The sequence below is a fragment of the Lampris incognitus genome, chromosome 8, assembly GCF_029633865.1.
Source record: "Lampris incognitus isolate fLamInc1 chromosome 8, fLamInc1.hap2, whole genome shotgun sequence".
NCBI lineage: Eukaryota > Metazoa > Chordata > Actinopteri > Lampriformes > Lampridae > Lampris > Lampris incognitus.
In genome coordinates, this window is record NC_079218.1 from 16682833 (window position 1) to 16704100 (window position 21268).

Genomic DNA, 21268 nt, shown 5'->3' on the forward strand with positions numbered 1-21268 from the left:
ATTTCTTTTATATATCTTATTGCTACCTATTCCTTCTATTTGCTGCCTCTTGTTTGTTATTCATTTGATTGCATGGTTTTCTCGTGCAGTATTAGCACTTGTTTGAATTTGCCCACTTTTATCTATTCTCTTGTTTCTTCACATTATTGTAAAGCACTGAGCTACACCCCCTGTATGAAAGGTGCTATATAAAGTTTGTTGTTGTTGTTGCATGCTCAAATAATTCAGGTATGGAAATCTCAGAAAATTAAATCAGTTCACCTGGACACAAGGTTTAGTGGTAGAAATGTTTCATCACTCATCTAAGTGACATTGTGAGACTGACGAAGTTACTTAGATGAGTGATGAAATGTTTCTACCACTAAACCTTGTGTCCAGGTGAACTGATTCAACTTTCTGGTGTGTGTGTGTGTGTGTGTGTGTGTGTGTGTGTGTGTGTGTGTGCGTGCACGCGCGCGCCCACCCGTTGTTGCTTCTGTTGCTGATAATGTTAGTGTGCTCACGTTTTAGCATTTTCTTTAAATTATGGACAACTGAATTTGAGTCTGAGCCACTCAAAATGCATCATGGGACCATAGCGAACATATCTAAATCTTTGATGTCTACTTAATCCACAGGTAGTCTACAGCAATTTGCGTCATGTCAAACGAAGATGATAAGGCAATCCCAGTGCGGGTTGCCTTGCGATGTCGTCCGTTGGTGACCAAGGAAATCAGTGAGGGGTGCCAGTGCTGTCTCACATTTGTGCCTGGAGAACCTCAGGTACACATCTAATAGCAGTTCAAGAAACATATTTGTAATTTATTTTTTATCAGGTTCAAAATATTTGTGCAAAACTTTTGCATAGCGATTCATTCCTTGTGCCTCTATTGCTCCCTGCACACCAACTATGTAATGTTGAGGGAAAAAATTATGAACCGTCTGGTTTATTGCAGTTTTGCAGATGAGATTGAGTGTTTGACAAATGATATTTGTGACCATCAGTTTTGTCACACAATGTAAAGCTATAGAGAACCGGCAAAATGGGAGAGCCACTCATCAATGTTGATCTTAAGCATCTCATCCTTCGTGACAAAAAACTGAAGGACTATCTAGGCACCAAGCTATAGGTGGCTATCTGGCTAAGAATAGCTTAAGATCTCTGCTACATTAATGATGAGCTCAAATTGTCTCAAAGACATCCTGAAATTTTTCCTGAAGTGATCATGGGAGTGCTTCAGTTCTTTAAGACAGTGAAACTTCCCATGCTCTCCTCGCCCTGTGAAAATAGGGTCTACTCTACTCAATATTTACTTTTTATATTTTCTAAAAGCAAAACCAAAAGATCACCATCATCGCTAATGGAATTTGGCGAATCTGTTTCTTACTACTGGCTCATAGAGAGAATTGAATAAAATAGGAAAAAGTGAATCTTTTTATTTTGTATTTGGTGTGCTATGGCCTTAATTCTAAAAGGTAAAATTCCCTAAATTTATTCATGTTGGGGTTTGTTTTTTTGTGGACAAATACATCTCATAGTGGTTGATGTTAAGTGGTTGCACATCTTCAACATTTTGTAATGCCTTGCCTGCTTAGGTGATTGTTGGCACAGAGAAGGCGTTCACCTATGATTATGTGTTTGATCCCACGGCTGAGCAAGAGGAAGTCTTTGGCACGGCAGTCTCACCCTTGCTGTGTGGACTTTTCAAAGGTAAGTCATGTTTTTTTATTACTTTTTGCATGCATTGTTTTTGATGTTGCTCCATAATGTAATTGCCAACTGTTTCATATATCATAAGTTAGTTAATGGATATTGTTATCACAAGGCGTGTTTTGTATGTACACTTAAGTTATTGCCAGTTTACAATGTGCAATTTCTCTTCAGGTTACCATGCTACAGTACTTGCGTATGGACAAACGGGATCAGGGAAGACCTTTTCCATGGGAGGGACTTACACATCAGTTCAAGAGAATGAACCTTCTGTTGGTGTCATTCCAAGAGTAATCAAAAGGATCTTCCTGGAAAGGGAGAGGAAAGCAGATTGTAAATTCTCTTTGGCAGTATCTTACTTAGAGGTTAGTGGTCACTGTTCAGCCCAATTGTTAAGCTTGTTGTCTGTGTGTATGCCAATTTGCTGTGACGACTAACATCCAGCAAATTGCATCTTATTATCAATGTGCATCTCATCTCAGTGCACCTTCATAAAGGGACCAACGTGGGGATCTCCGGTTCGAATCCCCATGTTACCTCTGGCTTGGTTGGGCGTCCCTACAGACACAATTGGCCCTGTCTGCGGGATGGAAGCCGGTGGGTATGTGTCTTGGTCGCTGCACTAGCGCCTCCTCTGGTCAGTCGGGGCACCTGTTTGGGGGGGGTGAAAAGAATCGGCTGGCAACGCCGGATGTATCGGAGGAAGCCAGTGGTAGTCCGCAGCCCTCCCCAGATCGGCAGAGGGGGTGGAGCAGTGATTGGGACGGCTTGGAAGAGTGGGGCAATTGGCCAAGTATAATTGGGGGAGAAAAAAAAAAGGGAGGGGGGGGGGAGAATCCAACCAAAAAAAAAAAAGTGATTGGTTATACTTGCCTTCCTTTTCCATAGATATATAATGAAGAGATCCTGGACTTGCTTTCTGTATCTAAAGATAAACCTGCACTCAATGTCCGGGAAGATCCTAAAGAAGGTATCAAGGTGAGTGATTGACTGGATGGCCCAGGAAAAAAAAACTGTCTTGATGCATGCTCAGTAATCCAGTAAGGAAATCAAAGACGGTTAGATTAGTTCATCTGGATACAACATTTATTGACAGATGCGTTTCATCACTCAGCGAAGTGACCTCTTCAGTCTAAACTGACTGCAGTCCAAAGGAGTTGAATCAAGTGCAACTGGACTTGGTATATATCCGTGAAGACGTTTCGCCTCTCATCCAAGAGGTTATCCTTTGGATAACCATGACCTGGATGAATGAGAACATTCACAGACAAACTGACTGCAGGTTTCCCCACCCCTTATAAACAATACAGTTGCATAACGACCAAAACTAATGACCAGTTTCATATGCAAATATGTGTGTGACCATTCACTAGAGTTTCAATGGCCATATGTATTATTCACAGAGGATTTGGGAGTGTTTGCAATCACAGCATTGTCAGATGGTGACAGATGTACTCTTATCCCCCCCCCCCCCCCCCGGCGGTTCAGAGATGGTCGTACCCTCTTAACATATAGGTGGCCTCTTTGACTCTGTTCAAACCAGCATTCCTCCCTATCAAGGATGTGCACATCAGTGGAGGCTGTTGACCAAAATTTTTGGTGAAGCAACCACCCAACCCCCTCCCCCATTATATTTTTAAAACATTCCTCACTGTATGGGTAAAAACAACAAATCATTAAGCAGATAAATCCCAGCCAGTGTTTCCCACACATAGACTTTACTTGGGCGAGCTGCCCAGGTGTATATTAACGGACGCCAAGGTATTATTTGGCGACCCGTTTTCGCATTTTTTATTTTTATTTTTTATTCCTCTGAGAGAACGATGCTATCCGCGATCGAGTAACTAGCGAACTATCTCTCCTCGCTCTACCCCTCCCTTACCTGTTCGTACTGCTACCGTGAAAAGGGTCTACTGACAATCGCACACACTAGAAGAGGTGGACACAGATATTTTACAAGCACGGACAGGTAAAGCAACTCCTTTTCTCCTTATTGTGTAATTGTTCTCTGACGTTGGTAGTAGCTTCGAATTCTATGAAAGAAAGCAGCAACTATGCATTGTTGGTAGCTACAAGACTCAAGAGTGTATTCAGCACACATAACTTTACCATTGCGCAACCTGCAGCAAAGTTGTCCTGGCTAAGATTATACCAGTGGTCCGTGGTTTCAGTTACTTGAGGTCAACCGCGGTTCGAAAATATTAAATGGAAACTTCCAGAAATAAACAATTCATAAGTTTTAAATTGCACATCGTTCTGAGTAGTGTGATGAAATCTCGTGCTGTCCCGCCCGGGATGTGAATCATCCCTTTGTCCAGCGTATCCACGATGTATGCGCTACCCGCCCGTTAGTCACTTAGTACTGTTAGTACTGTATATATAGGATCCGGTACTATTCGCGGTTCCAGGCATCCGCTGGGGGTCTTGGAACATATCCCCCGCGGAAAGGGGGGAACTACTCTTTTCTCTTCGGGCTATGGCAGTTAGAAAGACACAAACTAACTTTAGCTAAGGTTAGACTACTAATTTTTCATGCATTTGCTCAGCAGATATGAGTGTTGAGATAAATCAAAATATTGTGTTAAAGGTCACACGCATTTGTTGTTTGTCACATGTAGTAGACCATTCTTGTACCGGCAGGTAATGCCAGCCCTTTCTGCCGGCTACCACCACAAGTATATTTCATACCTGTGGGAAGCACTTTCAGCATATTATGTCAATTACCTTTTATTCAAAAGACATGACTGTCATGACAATCTCTGTCCTTTGATGTAGGCATTTCCATTTGATGCAATAATTCAAATGAATTTGAAACAATAATACTTACCAATGGTAAGAGCTATTGGTTCTCTGCTAGGATAATGCTGAGAGCAATGGGAGGGGACTGAGCTGGTCTGGACTGTGCAGCTGGACTGGACTATACTGCAAACAGAAGTGTAGCCTGAAAAACATAAACCCAGCATATGTTCATGACTTTTTATTCAACACATGTGACTAATATAACAATCTCTGTCCAAATAGGCATTTCTATTTGATGCAATAATTAAAATCACAAACAAATACGGACATTTCAGGTTAATGGACAAGGACTTGGACTTCTGACAGCAGTGAATTATCTGACAGGGAGTAGGGCAGAGGAAAGGGTCTGCTGGTTTTCTGGTGATTCTGTGCTGGAAATGGAGACTTAAAACAGATACTAATCTGTTTTACATTTTCACTTGAACTATCAAGTGAACAAATATCCAAGTTTGAATATTTAAAGCATAAAATGAATTTGAAAAAAACAATACTTACCAATGGTCTTGCTTTCCTGGACTTGAGAGAGCCTGGTATGACAGAGGAGGGCAGAGCTGGCTAGACATGAGAAAGCTGGGCATGACAGAGGAGGGCTGTTCTGGTTGGATATGAGAGAGCTGGGCATGACACAGGAGGGCTATGCTGGCTGGACATGAGAGAGTTGGGTGTGACAGTGTAGAGCTGTACTGGCTGGACATGAGAGAGCTGGGCATGACAGAGGAGGGCTGTTCTGGCTGGATATGAGAGAGCTGGGCACGACACAGGAGGGCTATGCTGGCTGGACATGAGAGAGTTGGGCATGACAATGAAGAACTGTACTGGCTGGACATGAGAGAGCTGGGCATGACAGAGGAGGGCTGACCTGGACCTGAGAGAGCTTGATATGACAGGAGGGCTGACTTGGATCTTACTGTGCTGCAGAACAAATCCATATACACTTTCTTCTTTCTCCCTCTATTCACTTTCCAATCCTGATGCTGTCTGATCTCCTAATGGCATCCTTTCTCACTGATGTTTTTCCTCGTCATCCTGATGATCAGTCTTATTTACTACAAAATGCAAAGTACAGAAAAATCTCATTAATACTGTAATAAAGGAAAGCTAGTCTCAACTGACCTGGAACACACCTATAGGAAAATGTTTTGGTCCTTAAACTTGTTTCAGCACTCATCAAACTTCAGGTAATTGTAGTTATATGTAATAACTGCAATGAATTTTAAATAGTCATACTTATCAACAAATATAAAATCAGAATAACATACAAGCAATTATACTAAATCTCACTCTCACCTTGTAAATTAATTCTATCCTCCTGCCACACCAGCAGGGATATTTTTTCCAATGACTTGATTGTTCTCCTCTCAATTGCTAGCACTGCCAAATTTCGAAGTCATTCCTGTCCCATGGTGTTCCATGTGTATGTCTTTAGCCGCTTCAGACATGAAAAGCTCCTCTCCATACCAGCTGATGTTACTCCAATTGTTGCAGTTAAGCACATGAGCTGATAAGGTTGTGGCATTGCCCTGTCCAGCTCAGTAGTTTTTAAGAAAGCTATGAAGTCACACAGCTTGCCTTTGTTGGTATGAAGCCCCTTGTCTGAGTACAGAACTTGTAACTGCCTTCAACCTGTCTGAATGAAAGAAATGCCCATAGCCTTTCTTTAGACACTCAAATGCCTCAAAGAGGAAATCTCTCCCCATGTCGTCAAACTTCACTGGATCGAGCAGCTGAAGGAAGCATGTGTTATCCATGTTAACATAACGCTGGGTGATCTGGTCAATCAAGTTGTTCAAGACAGCCATATACTTATACTCATCCCTGTAATGCTGCTTGGGATCTTGAGCATTCCCTCTGCATCATCTTTTCCTGGAATGATGCTCTGGCTCCTCTGTCATGCCAGCAGCTTTTGCATCAATAGCTTGGAATTATGCCTCAGATGTCTTCTCCTTTGCAAAGGACAGAGGAGACTCAATCCTTGATTTGCAAAAGACGACATCTGCTGCACTCTGTTGCGCAATATAAAAAATCTGCTCATATGTCAACAGCATGAAAACAAAATCAAAATCCTCCAAGGTTCCGATGAACCCATGTGCAGCACTGATTGTTTCCTCATCTGTCACACTGTCCGATTCAAGCATGTTCTCAAAAAATTGTAAGTAGCGTCTCATGATTGTTTACTACTGTGCTGACAATGCGCGACGAGAAGCTCCAGCGTGTGGGGGCATTTTTTGGAAGCCTGGAGCAATCACTTTCCTCCAAAAAAGTCATTCTCTTTGTTCACTTGATGAAAAAATGTTGCAAACCCTGACAAAGTTGCAAAAAAAAAAAATCTTTGCCTCTGGTATGCATTTTGCTCCTTGACTCAGCATGAGATTGGGCTGATGAGCACAGCAATGAACAAACTCGGTGTAGGGTGCAACTTCTTTCACTTTGGCCTGAAGTCTGTTCAACGAAGATGCCATCACAGCCGCGCCATCATATGTTTGACTAACAAGTTTCTGTTTGTAATTGTAACTAGCCATCTCTCTCTGTCAATGAAATTAAAGACTGACTCAGCATCCCTGCCTCCTGACACATCAAAGAACCCAATGAAACGTTCCTGTATTATTCCCGCAGCATCGACATAGCGGACAGTTATGGACAACTGAGCTTTGCATGATATATCGGTCATCTCATCTGTCTGCCATGCAAAAAAAAAAGGCGTAGTGGCAATCTCCTCTTGAATAGTAGCAGCAATGGGTTCAATCAGATCATTTTGTATGGTCTTAGACATCCCAGCAAACACAGTGGACGACTTCAAATGAGCAGCCAGAACATCATCATAGCGGGTAAACACTTTTACTGTCTCTGTAGTTTCCTTTATGATTGGACTTTTCACTCTCATCATGCCCCCTAAATGCCTGCTCCTGGTGACCCAATAATGACACCGAATCAATCAACCTTTTCAGAATTTCACGGTTTTTCCCTTTGCCAACTGGAGACGCTTGCCTTCATCAATCAGAGTATCAATCCTCACATTTCCCTACAGACTGAATTGCACGGCTGCACTGACATGCTCCGTTGATTTTTCGTGACGCTTAACAGATCTGTCTAAATTTCGTAGATCCTCAAATCCATCTCTTGCAAACTTTGAAGAACACCCATCTCCTGCAGCAGCACACTTAAACATCACGCAAGGCCAGCAATACAAGCGGTTTGTTGGCACACTCCCCGTTAGCCACTCCACCTAGTCCTTCCCGAGAACACTTAAAACTCCGACTTACCGAGCCCACTCTTTGCACCAGCTTGATGGGGGGCTTTGGTCTCCTCTGTGCCTTCACTCCAAGTTTTTCCTCATAAAAGAAAGTGTGAAAAGATTTCTGTAGGATCCGGTCCACAATGTTTGTATCCATCATAATTCTTCTTTGCAAAAATTGCGAAAGACGGGACAGGAGCTAGCTAAGCTAGTCGCTAGCTAGCTAAGCTAGTTAGAACAACTAACATTAGCTTACAGTACAGGGCTACTACACGAGGTCAAGATCAAAAATTCAAATATAAAGATGAGCAATAAACATCTGAACAGATTAATTAATTATAATATTTATAATATAGATACAAGAACCACCAAAAACGACTATAGTAATCACTAATTTATCTTAGGCTAATCTCTTTTTCTTATCCTTCTTATCTTATCTTTCACCGCGCTTTGAATACCAAACGGTATGATGAAGATTGGAGAATAAGTCAAGCAAGGGATCGGAAAGGCTGAACTGGTGTTCTCTGATTGATTAAATGGGTGTCAGTCATTTTCAGGTTGAGGAAAGACTAGGTGAAGCACTGCTTCACTGGGTGGGCATTAAAACGCGTCATAAACCATAACTGTCCAATCAACAATGTGTAAGGTACTATTTCAACTTAAATTCACTTACATTGTGTGTCATCTGAAGAGGATGCTGTGTTGCACAATGCCCAGGACAATTTTGTTTTTAACTGTGACACTTTTTTTTTCCACAGAGGAAATAGTCATTCTAATTAAATGTTAGCATCTAAAAAAGATGTTTTATGTGATATGTGTGTTTTGTTTTTTGGTGAAACTGCTTCACCTGTTGTCTTATAGAAACCTCCTCTGGTGCACATCCTCCTCCTTGAAAGAGTGGCCACTGGCCTGTAGATGGGTGTAGACTGCAGCGTCCTGGCCTGACGTGTTAGCTCTCCTGTGTTGTGCCATTCTCTTGGCCAGCGTCTGTTTAGTTTCCCCAAAGTATAAGTCATGACAATCCTCCTGGCACTTAACCGCGTACACTGTATTGCTCTGTTTGTACCGGGGGACGCGATCCTTGGGGTGGACTAACTTCTGGCGCAGCATGTTTTGGGGTTTGAAAGCAACTGAGATGTGGTGTTTGGAAAATACGTGTTTCAGCTTTTACAATTGTAATTTCATTTAGCAAACGCTTTTATCCAAAGCGACATACGTACATCTGAAAGTTAATACAACACAAGCAAGGATCTAGTGAGGAGGCGACAATGCAAGTAAGTGTAAAAAAAAAAAAACTAGGTTCAAGTCTGATAAGACATATAGGTGTCAACAGGCAGTGCACAAAGGCAAAGGTGCATAGAAGTGATTGTATTTTTTTTTTTTTTTAAATAACATCACCTTTTCTGACACTCCCGCCACATACAGAATCACCACTAGTTTATGCTTAGGCAGCTGGTATCCTTCTCTCTTCTATCGGCTGGTGCACTGTCTGGGCGTCTTCTTGGCTTTGACAAATGCCCAGTTAGGATAACCACACTTGACCAGGGCCTGTTTAATGCGGGGTTTCTCCCCTTCCCCAGCTGCTGTGTCGGTGGGGTAGTTTGTGCTGCAGTGGATGATGAGAGTCAAACCTTAAGTACTGATCAGTATGTGTTGGTTTACAGTAGGAGTTGACTGATATGGTTTTTTCAAGGCCGATGCCAATATCGATTGTTGGTAAGTTATGATGGCCGATAACCGATATTTGGGGCCGATATCCAGTTGCAGTAAATGTAAAAAGAAAGAAAATTCTGCCAAAATTTACAGCAACAAAAACCCCAACACAAGGCTGCCCTTAAATGTTTGATTGAATTTTGTGTAAAACAGAAAATATGTGGAAAAAAAAGTACATGATGTTCAAGGCACTAGATAACAATCTGAGTGGAATTATTTTTTAATTAAAAATAAATAACTTCCAAAACATGAAAATGGAATGAATTAAACAGCATGGACAGCAGGAAGTAAACTTTGATCAAACTGAATAATTATAATATTAAAATAATTCCACGTAAATTGGTTAAAGTGCTCCCAGCAGGCTTTGACTGAACCGAATGGAAAAATGTACATTAGTGTCATTATGTTCCCTTTCTCTTATCTTTAAAGTGATCGTTCGGGTTTTTTGAAGTGGGGTTGCATGAGGTACTTATCAATAGTGTATTACCTACAGTAGATGGGAGTCTGTGTGCTCCCAGTTTGGAGATTCCGCAGGAGTAGCTGGCATGGAAGTTGAGGAATGAGACACAGACAAAACCCTGCCATGTTTATTTTTATTTTTTTATTTATTATTTCACGATTCAGTTATGTACGAATTTGAAACATTCATTGACAGCTCTACCAGTGTACCAAAGAGTTGGCCTTTGCTCGCTCCCTTTATGAAAGTTATGACAGTTTTTAAAAGCAACTGTCAGTAATGTATTTTGAAGGAATGATGTTGCCAATGCTGAGAAGGTTTAAAGACTTTTGCAAAATTTAGAAATGCCTTGAAAAATGTTCAGGTGAGTTCCAGCTGTATAAAGGTTGTAGCTTCATTTTGAAGTTTATTTTTATAACCTTGCTCCTGTGCAGCAAAATTTGATTGCTGCATTTATTGGAGTGTGTAATAGATTTTACTCCTGATAATGCTGTAGTTATGCTTTTGAATACACACCCTGACCATTCTTGCTTGCCGTTTTTCTACAAATTTCCCCTTTCTCCTCTTTTCACATCTCTCCTCTTCATGTGATTGTTTCAAAACCATTTTTCTGTATGTAAGGAAATAATAAATATTTTCAATATGTGATTTAAAAAAAAATATCGGCTTGACCGATAAAAATATGCCGATAACAATAATAAGAAAAATGACAAATATCTAAGCCGATAATTGGCCAGACCGATAATTGGTCGATCCCTAGTTTACAGTAAACATCAACAATCAAATGTCCCCCATCACCAATTGCAATTTCAGTCAATGAAGGCTAATCTGTCATTTTTGACATCCTCCCTGGGAGGATGTGAAAGTACATTTGTTGCCACCATACAATGCTATGATTGCAATCATTCCCAAATCCTCTGTGAATAGTATATGTGGCCAATGAAACTAGTTAATTGGTCACACCCATATTTGCATATGAAACTGGTTGTTGGTTTCGGTCGTTATTGCCCTTTTTCCACTACATGGTACCGACTTGACTCAACTCGCCCTTTTTTCGTTTTCCATTACTGGAAAGTACCGGCATTTTGGTAACTGTTAACATTTTTCTGGTACCACCTTGTTGAGGTTCCAAAAAACTGGAGCGGGTACCAAAATCAATGCAGACCTCTGATTGGTCAGAGAAATGCATCACTGCATCATTTTGCATCACTGCGTCATCAATGCGTGCATGGGATATCATCCGGCATTTTTAAATACTGAAGCGGACTTATCTTAAAAGTAAATTTTTAAATTGGACAAAAAAAACAGCTGAAAATCCATTACGGTAATGGAAAATGACACGGAAGGGAGTTGAGTCGAGTTGAGCCGGTACCATGTAGTGGAAAAGGGGCATATGCAACTGTATTGTTTATAAGGGGTGGGAATACCTGCAGTCAGTTTAGACTGAAGAGGTCACTTAGTTGAGTGATGAAACGTATGTCAATATATGTATCCAGATGAACTGATTCAGCCTTCTTTGAGAAAAAAATCAACTACTTGTGTATAATAAATGATTATGTAATCCCAAATAATTGTTCATCCCCAGTGAACTGCTTTCATCACTAGTTCTGTACCAAGGTAGCAAGCACCATTCTGTGTAGTTATGTACATCACTTTTGTCAACTTATGTTGCTGTATTGATAATATCCTCTCATAGATTGTGGGCTTGACTGAGAAGGAAGTGTTTTCTGCCAATGAGATGGTTGGCTGTCTGGAGCGTGGAAACTCAGCTCGCACTGTTGGTTCCACAGCAATGAATGCTGCTTCGTCACGTTCACATGCCATCTTCACCATCACCCTGGAGCAGCACAGGGGAAAAGACAAGTTAGTCAAATTATGTTCCCTACCTTTATCTCTGCGCTTATCAGTATTTTTTAATAGGATAATTGTTGCGATTGAGCTGCACATTCAAATGCACAAAATCAAGCAGAATACACAAACAGTCGTCCTTAACCTTTCCTGATTTTGTCCATTTTTGTCCTTAGAATATTGTGTTGATTGCTCTACTTCTGTAGTCAAAATCATAATGAAATATGTTGCTAGAAATTTACTTTTTTGTTTCCCAAATATTCCTTCCCCCCAGTAGTATTGAATGGGTGAAAAAGTACCTCTCCTCTCAAAAATGTGTCTTTCTTATGTTTATGGTCCTAAAATATCTGGCCTTGACTATCCTGACTTGTATCTGTGCAAAGTTTGTCACTGTAGCAATGTTTTCACATTCTTCTATTGGAGGAGGAGCTGTCTATGCATTTCCCTAAAATCTGAGATTCAAATGTACCCAGGGTAAACTAGATTTGGTACATCACAAATCCGAAAGCCAATTGCTGTCTAGTAGGCAAATGCAGGGCGGGCAAATAAACCTGAAACGTCCTGTGCATAGTGGACTTGTCAGTACAAAGACTGAGTTTATATTAGCATAGTGAAAGGTTTGACAGCAAACATGGTACAGTGTGCAGTTTTTGGATGTAAACCGGACCCTGGCGCCGGACCCTGGCGCTTCCTTCCACTATTTACAAAAAAAAAGAAAAAAATCCCATTATACTGCTGAAATGGTTGGACTTTAGACATCAGGCTCACATGCCGACAAACCTGGGGGGACTATGTATCTGCAGTGTTCATTTCAGTGAGGAGTGTTTCCATAACCCAATGCAGAAGTCACTGGGTTTTCACAAGAAATTAGTTTTGAAGTCTGATGCTGTGCAGGCTATTTATCCTGGGACCCTGACAGCGAGCGGGAGTCTATGTAAATTATATGTTTCGGTCACTCAATCAACAGTAAAATGAAAGCTTTCTGCATGTAACATTTACTTTCGTTGAACGTTTCAAAGTTCAGCCATATGAAATGATGAAGGCAGCCTGAGGTACGTTGTTTTTCAAGATTCAAGATTTAGTTTATTGTCATTTTCATTATGTACCTGCGCAAATAAATAAAAACAAAATGCCTTTTCTCCCAGCCCACAGCAGTGCAACAGAGAAGATAAAAAAAAAATACACATCCAAAAAATTCCCTAAAAATGATACCACTAAAAACAGAGAACGAAACAAAAAAGCCCAAACAATTAACAACACAGTCCATTAAAGTGCCATTACCGTTTAAATGTTGACAGGCACCGCCTGTCAACGAGTGACCAGCACTGATGGGGGGGGTTAGAGAGTAGGTGAATGGGCATTAACGTGGGGGGGGGCACAGTTTATTAATAATCCTGACTGCCTGTGGGTAGAAGCTATTTAGCACAGATGCTCCTGTACCTCTTCCCAGACGGCAGGAGGAAAAACAGGTTGTGAGAAGGATGGTGGAGATCCTTAATGATGCTGGAGGCTCTGTGAACACAGTGTTGATGGTAAATCTCCAACAGGAAGGGGAGAGGGGCACAAATGATCTTGCTAGATCATTTGTGCCCCTCTCCCCTTCCTGTTGTTCTTTCTGTCCTTCCCTTGTTTTTCACCTGAAAAACAGCGTTATGTGCAATGTAAACCTCTTTTCTAGTCTGGACTTCAATCCTAATAGGGCTCACGCGGGTCCCCCCTGCTCTGGCAGTGCCACTTAAGGCATCCATTGTCGTGCGTTTCGTGGGCTGACAGAGTGGCAGTAGCGGCATTGGGAGCCTTCAGTGGCAGGGGTTTCCCCCCTCCGGTGTGGGTCGCCTCACCCTAACGTGCCGGCGGTTTTGAATTTTAGACTACTGCTGCCAATGAGCCAGTTCTCGGGCAAACTTAGTTGGCTCTCAAGATAAACAGATTTTTTTTTTTAAAGTAGTTTGGAGTGTGGCTCATTTGTCAACGCTGATTGTTTTGTCATGTACTTGCATACATGAAATGAAATGACAAAGAGCTCCTGATTCTTGAATTGACAGGATTATTGACAGAAGTACTGTCCACTTCCATCTGTATTGAACAGTGAGGCCTGAAAGAATCCAAATTTAGAATTAAAGATTCATACATTTTAATTCAGATTTGGATTCATGGAGATTAGCAGCTCAACAGTTAGCGCTGTTGACTGAAAAACGGGGGATCCCCTCATGGTGGCTCTCAGGCAGAAATTAATTTTCTATTCAACAAGCTGGTAAAAATATTAACGGTTGATCTTAGCTCTTTGTGGAACTGTTCTTTTTAATTTAGTGATTCATACCCAGAGCGCATGAATTGAATGCTGTTACCTTCTAAACCAAACAAAACAGGAATGTTTTCTACTTATTTGATTTCTGTGTTGTCTTCAATGAAAATATACAAGTTGAATGTTGTATGTAATCTTAAATTGTAGAACTGACTCGGTTGTGTCAAAATTACACCTTGTGGATCTGGCTGGTTCTGAGAGGCAGAAGAAAACCAAAGCAGAGGGAGACCGTTTAAAAGAAGGTAAGCTGCCAACTGTGAACAACTATGATGTTTCATTTCTTTATTTTGTTTTGTTTTGTTTTTTGTTTTTGTTTATTTGATGTTGTTAATAGATTATTTTCTAATTAATTATTTTCTTTAAAATATTCTTTTTCTTTACAACCTGCGTCTTATTTTATTTTATTTTTTTCCATTGTGCATATTGATTTTGATATTTTACTCATCGGCTTCAATGTCGAGATTTTGGATTGCAAACTGCCTACTCAAAGCAACTTCCATAGAAAGACAATGGCGCACGAGCATCGGATGCTGTGGATGTGCATGTATCAACTGTCAACAGAAGGCAGCAGCCAATCAATTTGCTAGTCACAGTACAGTGCAAGCCCAGACCATCGGTCTGTGACCTGCTGTGTGGAAAAAGCCGATACAAAGTTGCCACAGTGGCACATGCCAGCCACAAAACTACAGAGAAGGCGTCAACTGAAAACCAAAAAATACCTACCACTCGGAAAGCCTGAGGTAAGAGATCAAATTGGAAGGAGGAAACAAGAAATGTTAGCTAGCTAGCGAACACTGTTAAAGGAGGATGTCAGGTATGGGGAGGTGGACCGCACACTGTAAGAACGTCTGGTCAGCAGGAACTACTGACAAACGTTAACAGCAGTGGAGTCTGCTAGAAAAGCAACAGAGCAAGTATGGCTGCCACCCATCTGGCAGGGCTCAGGAGAGCAAAAGGCTCAAGAGGAGAAGAGGGCAAAGCTGATGCATATGACAAAACAGCGAAAGTAGGCCCTTGAGACACTGGTCCAGCCTAAGAAGAAAAAATAAGGACAGACCCCTCTAGCCCTGCATCCCCCCACCAGTCCAGAAGCATAGGATGCATTTTCATATTCACATTTGTAATTTTTCTTCTCACACTTTACCATGGATTCTGGCACATAGCGGATATGGAGTAATAATTTTGAAAATAATTGTTATTAGTTGTGTACCTGGTGGGGCTGCACTTTGTTAATTTTCTTTCTTTATTTTTTTTGTAAATGTGAGCATATCATATGTAAAGGTACATTTGCACTTATATTTTGTACCATATTTTGCTCAATCTTGTAATTCTGTTAGCTTTTGACCAATACCAGAATAATCCTAAAAAACATCAGAAATTAGCAGATTATTTAAAAGAAAAATCTCTAGCGAAGCATACCCCCGGACTCCCCTAGCGTTTTTTTCTCTGCTCACACATCCTTCTATCCATTTTCCACCCCTAACCAGTTTGCATGGCTGTTTTTAACATTGCCTGGGTCTAGACCTTTGAATCCACCGACTCCACTGAGTTGACTGATTCTTCTGGACTGGCATCATGACTTGAAAAAGCGGTTTCATGGTGGAAAAAGTGATTATCCAGTGAGCGCCATGGGACGGGGGGTTATGATTAGCCAATCACCACCACGGGCGGGACTAACGCTGTTGTCAAGTGTTAGACAGCATTTCTTCTCAATATCACCCGACATCATAGTTTGTTTTTACTTAGCTCCGCTCCACTTTTAAAACCCCGGCAAAACAAGTATGTCGGCATGGCTACGCATCAGTGTTGACTTAAAAAGACATTAGATTCGGTTGGATACCTTTGTCTCTAGTGATTGATTAGCGAAATTTAATCCCCCCTCTCCCATGGAAATCGGTTAGAGTGGAAGCAGTGTTGTCAGACTGAAGATGGAAATGTAGTTTAACGGGCTGACAGTTCTGTCTGATATCAAACAATTTATAACATGGAACCAAACAAATGGAGTACATGTGAAAAGAGCACTTTAAAAGTAAACAGAAATCAAATGTTATAGCATTGAATATGAGTGGGCAAAGTCAGCACTCTACCATCTATTGTTTCTAAAATTAAAAGATCTCACTGTATATTCTTAGTTAAAACCACCTTCTTAAACCCAACATAGGTCATTGAACCATCAACTCTTAATAATCCGTTATAGCGTGGATGCAAAAGTTTGCAAAAGAGATGCAAACTCAGTGGAGAGATAAAATGAGGACGAGAACTTTATAAACCCTCAGACCAAGCTGGTTCAAACAGTCTGAACTAAACATTTGCATTGATATACTGATGTAGATTGTTTTAAGGGGGGCTTTGTGGTTAGCACTGTTGCCTCATAGCAAGATGGTCCTGGAGTCTTCCAGGTTTGCATGTGTTCTTTGCATGGGTTTCATCCGGTTTCCTCCCTCAGTCAAAAGACATGTATATTAAGCCGGGAATTCCTAACTGACTGGGAAAAGACTCGGTATCACACATTTACCAACTGACTTTCACAGATTACAGTCCTAGAGAAGAACACTGGTTACGACTGCGCACACTTCACAGTGAGCTCAGACTTGTCCAGATTCCAGTTGTGAAAATTAAACATGTTTGATATTATTGTGATGCTCCAAATGGTCAGAGGATCAATTGGTAGGCGAGTAATGTGAATTTTAAGACCCCACAGACTACAAGATAGTGTGCAAACTGTCTATGGTGACCTGCCTTATTTTACACAGATCAGTACAGACTCTCCACAATCTTAAGAATCAGTCTTAATGGCTGAATCAGGGTCATAATCAGCCTTAAAATCATCTAGTGTGATAATAGTTTTAGTTTAATTGGATGTGAGTAACTGTCTGGGCTTTGCCATGGACTGATGACCTGTTGAGGGCGTTTTTCTGCCTTCCCCCCACTGCACACTTGGATAGACTCATGCCCCTCACAATCCAGAGTGGATGAAACGGGTATTGATAGATGAATTATATTGGGTTTTTTTTGTTGTTGCTGTTTTTTTTTGTTTGTGATTAATCCTTTACTTTATGACTTTACTCTATGATTTATAACACTGAGCAGCACAACACATTAGCTGTCATTTCACTTACAAATACTCAATTCCAATATGGGAGAGAAGTGAATTTAAGAAAGAGATGGTTTAGAATAAAGAAGTTACAGCAGCAAAGAAAATGCCAGGTAGCATTTTTATCTAAATATTAATTAGCGAGCTGTCTAGAATGGCATTGTTAGTGAATTATTTGATGGCTCTATATTCTACTTTTCTCAGTGCCTCCTATTTATACTGGTGACATTTTATGTATGACAATGTTTATTTTCAGGCCCATGAAATAAAATTGGTGCTTGCATCTATTTCTCTACCTTTTTATTTTAGTATTCAGAGTATGCAACGTATGCAAATCAGTTGTGCTCATACATAAGTGCTCTCATACACAAGTTTTCAAGGGGTTTTTGGAAAAACTTTTTAGAAGCATTAACATCCTTCAAACATCTGTAATTCAAATTGTGATGAACTGTTTTACATGTAAGGGTTGGATTCTGTGTGCCATCTGTTTGGATTATAATAATTCTCGCATATGTATGCTAATCACTTCTGTCTTCTGTAGGAATCAGCATCAACCGAGGCCTTCTGTCTTTGGGTAACGTGATCAGTGCCTTGGGGGATGAAAGCAAGAAAGGCACATTTGTTCCCTACAGAGACTCCAAGCTTACTCGCCTGTTGCAAGGTACGCTTTTGAGAAAAACAAGAAGGGTAGTGTGGAGTTATCATATGATTTCTTCAGGTCAAAGGTCAACCTCATTATGTAGAACCCAAACTAGAACAGCAACAAATGTTTGAAAAGCATATACCAGATTTTGGATCTGTTTAACTTTTTAGATACAAGCCTTACGCATTCCGATGAGTTTTATTCCTCAAGAGGATTAAAATCTTCATTAATGAGGACTTTTCAACAAATGTGCATCAGAAAACTGTGTTTCTCATAAGTGGTGGCTTGGTAGCAAAGCTGTTCCCAGCTGGATATATTTTTAACGGCTGTGATTTTTATGGTGGCTGCTTTTCCTGACTAATTAGAGGTCCTGCCTATCTCCTACATCTGTTTAATTCCTTACTATTGGCACTCCTCTTTTGCATCTGTGTCTGTGTATTGTTAAGTGTTTGCACTATGCAAAAGTTGTGTGCCCTACTCTTTGCGATAAGTGCCATGGGATCTTTAATGACCACAGTGAGTCAGGACCTCGGTTTAACATCTCATCCAAACGACAGCATGTCCTACAGCAGTGTCCCTGTCACTGCATTGGGATTTGTCTATTAGAACCATAGGGAAGACTGCCCCCTCCTGGCCCACCAATGCCACTTCCAGCAGCAACTTGGTTTTTCCTGGAGGTCTCCCATCCAAGTACTAGCCAATCTCATGCCTGCTTAGCTTCTGTCATTCAGCAGAACCAGGTAGCATGTTGATATGGCTGCTGGCATTGAGCAGTAGTCATGGAAAATAACATTAGTTTTACATTAGTGACATCAGTTTTGCTTTACTGTGGCCATGTTGACAAGTCTGGGAATTGATGTGACTATGCAGAATATCGATAACGCCTACCCTTAAACCTGAGTGTGCCCTTTGCTAATCTCTTAACATGAGGAAGAGAGAGAGAGGGGATTCATTGATTGATTATAGGGAGAGAGGATTGATTGATTATAGGGATACCCCCAGAGGAGCCCGAGGGGGGGGGGGATGAGCACCCCAATAGGATGGCCCTAATGATGGTGACCTTGGCAAACAGATTATCAACAATGACAACTCGAAGATGCATTTGCGGCAAGGTCTGCAAGAACGAGCATGGCCTTAAAATTCATCAGGCCCGAATGAAATGCTTGGCACGGAGGGGAGCAGCACACAGGATCCTTTCCTGGTGAGACGCAGGAGGAGCCCGGCCTGGAGACACCCCACAGAGCCCAGAACTTCCATGTACCAAGCTCTCTGGCTCCCAGCAGAGTAGTTCAGCAGCAGAGTAGTTCAGCAGAGTTGAATCAAGTGGCCTCCAGCAAGCTAGCACAGAGAGTGGTGCCAATTTGAGGAGGACATGGCCAGCATCATCATGTCAACAGCAAAGGGAGACGCAGACAGACAACTTTTGACGATGACAACCATCATTGTCAGTTTTGCAGCAGAGAGGTTTGGTGTTGTAGAGGGCAAGACCACCAGACCCAACTACACCATGAACTGAAGGGCAGACAAGATCCACCAACTGCGGCAAGAGCTTCGGACTCTGGCAAGGCAGTTCAAGGTAGCAACCGAGGAGGAGAGACCGCTGCTGGCTGAGCTCTGTTACATCATCAAGAAGAAGCTCATGACCCTGCGCAGAGCAGAATGGCACAGGAGACAGAGGAGAGAGCCAGGAAGCGTACTGTGTTTATAGTTGATCCATTTGGATTCACAAGGCAGCTGTTAGGGCAGAAGCGCAGCGTCGTCTTGCTTGCTGTAAAGAAGAGGTTGACCACTTCCTGCACAACACCCTGATAGAGAGCAAGAGCCTCACAGAGCCCGTTTGGACATACCACCGCCCATGGTGAAGTTCAGCACCAGAGAGCCCACCTGGAAGGAAGTCCAGGAGGTGAATACTATAGACAGAGCCAGCTCTGCTCCAGGACCCAGTGCAGGGCTCCAGATAGCGACTAAAATGGTTGCCAATGTGACTTAACTTTTTAATTTTGCGACCATATTTTTTTCTGCCAGTGGCCACCATTTCCCACAAGCAAAATCACAGCCGTTAAAAATATATCCAGCACCACTTACGACATGATGGAGAATCAATCTTACCCCTAAGATGGAGATTTGCTGGGCTAGGCAGAACATCGTACACAGCTTGTACCATGAACTTGATCCGCTGCAGTTCTGCCTGCCAGATATCTGCCCAGGATATCTTTCTCTCCAGCACACCCTCCCACCCTGTCCATGCTCCCTGCTGCTGCATGTCCACCATTCTGCTGGTCCTTTCCTCCTCAACACCTACCCACAACTCCTCCAGGACTAGATGATGTTTGTCCTTGCCATGGGCCTTATCATAGCAAGGTTGTGGGATGGCTCCCAGCCCTGCCTGTCCAGTTGTCACTGTGCCCACCAAAGCCCTGTGTCTCAGCTGAGTCTCTGCTATCTCCAAGGCCTTCCTGGGCTCTCCACTTCCTGCCTGTCTGCACCATAATGCCTGCTGATGCCACTCTAGAGTCCTTGGAGTCCCGATAGAGCAGTGCCTCTCTTGTGCGAAAAACCCTGAACTCCGCATCGAGGCTGCTGTATAAAGCCATATTCTGATATATACCTTTTCGATATCATCTACATGTGCAAATAACAAGATAAATGAAACAAGTTGGTATCAGCATACATATTCCAGAACAAGTTCAGAATCTTGTTTATTGGCCATGTAGGTTTGTACTACATGGAATTTGTCTCCGATTTCATTGCTCTGTGTACTTAACATAGAATAACAACACTACAACCTAACAATGTTCAGATATATACACAAGGATCTACTCATATATTTTGGTAACGTTTGTGTGTGTGGTGTTAGTGTGTGTGTGTGTGTGTGTTAGTTAGTGTAGATAGCGAGACCGAAAACTAAAGCACTTATGATCCTAATTCTTTTTGGAGGTGGTAGGTATTGTCTCAGAGAGTAAGGGAAAAATCCCAGAAAATTAAAATTATGCATAATTATGCATAAATATGCAAAATATGCATTTTTCTAAAAATGGCTAAAACCACTTTTCTCGGCATTTCAGATGATTCTGAGCATCTTTGATTTTTTTCACCTATATAAAATGTTTTTTTTTCTGGGACAAATGTTTTGGCATTATGCAAAATATATGCAGTTTTGCAAAAATGCACTTATGATCCTCATTTTTTTGGAGGTGGTAGGTATTGTTCCAGAGAGGAGCAGAACATTAAAATATAATTATAATAATTATGCATAATTATGCAAAATATGCATTTTCTAAAAATGGCTAAAAACCACTTCTCGGCATTTCAGATGATTCTGAGCATTTGGGGGGAGGGAGTTGGAGTGGGGTGGGTAAACCACTTTTTTCGGCATTTCAGATGATTCTGAGCATTTTGGGGGAGGGAGTTGGAGGTGGGGGGGGGTTTAGGGGCAGGGGGAAGGCGGTTAGCTGGCAGGATGAAGAGGAGGGAGATTTAGATGGGT

At 41.6% G+C, this 21268-nt stretch overlaps 1 protein-coding gene across 1 annotated transcript in view; it reads left to right on the forward strand.

The window, feature by feature from the left end:
- The first annotated feature begins 639 nt into the window (after nucleotides 1-639).
- The window catches only part of kif4 (kinesin family member 4), a 45225-nt gene continuing 24596 nt past the window's right edge, over nucleotides 640-21268 (forward strand). Inside the window, exons 1-7 of the mRNA XM_056284973.1 lie at nucleotides 640-762; nucleotides 1576-1690; nucleotides 1865-2055; nucleotides 2579-2668; nucleotides 11588-11754; nucleotides 14192-14286; nucleotides 17680-17799. Of these exons, the coding sequence (XP_056140948.1) occupies nucleotides 640-762; nucleotides 1576-1690; nucleotides 1865-2055; nucleotides 2579-2668; nucleotides 11588-11754; nucleotides 14192-14286; nucleotides 17680-17799 (901 nt within the window). The remainder of the gene's footprint in view (nucleotides 763-1575; nucleotides 1691-1864; nucleotides 2056-2578; nucleotides 2669-11587; nucleotides 11755-14191; nucleotides 14287-17679; nucleotides 17800-21268) is intronic.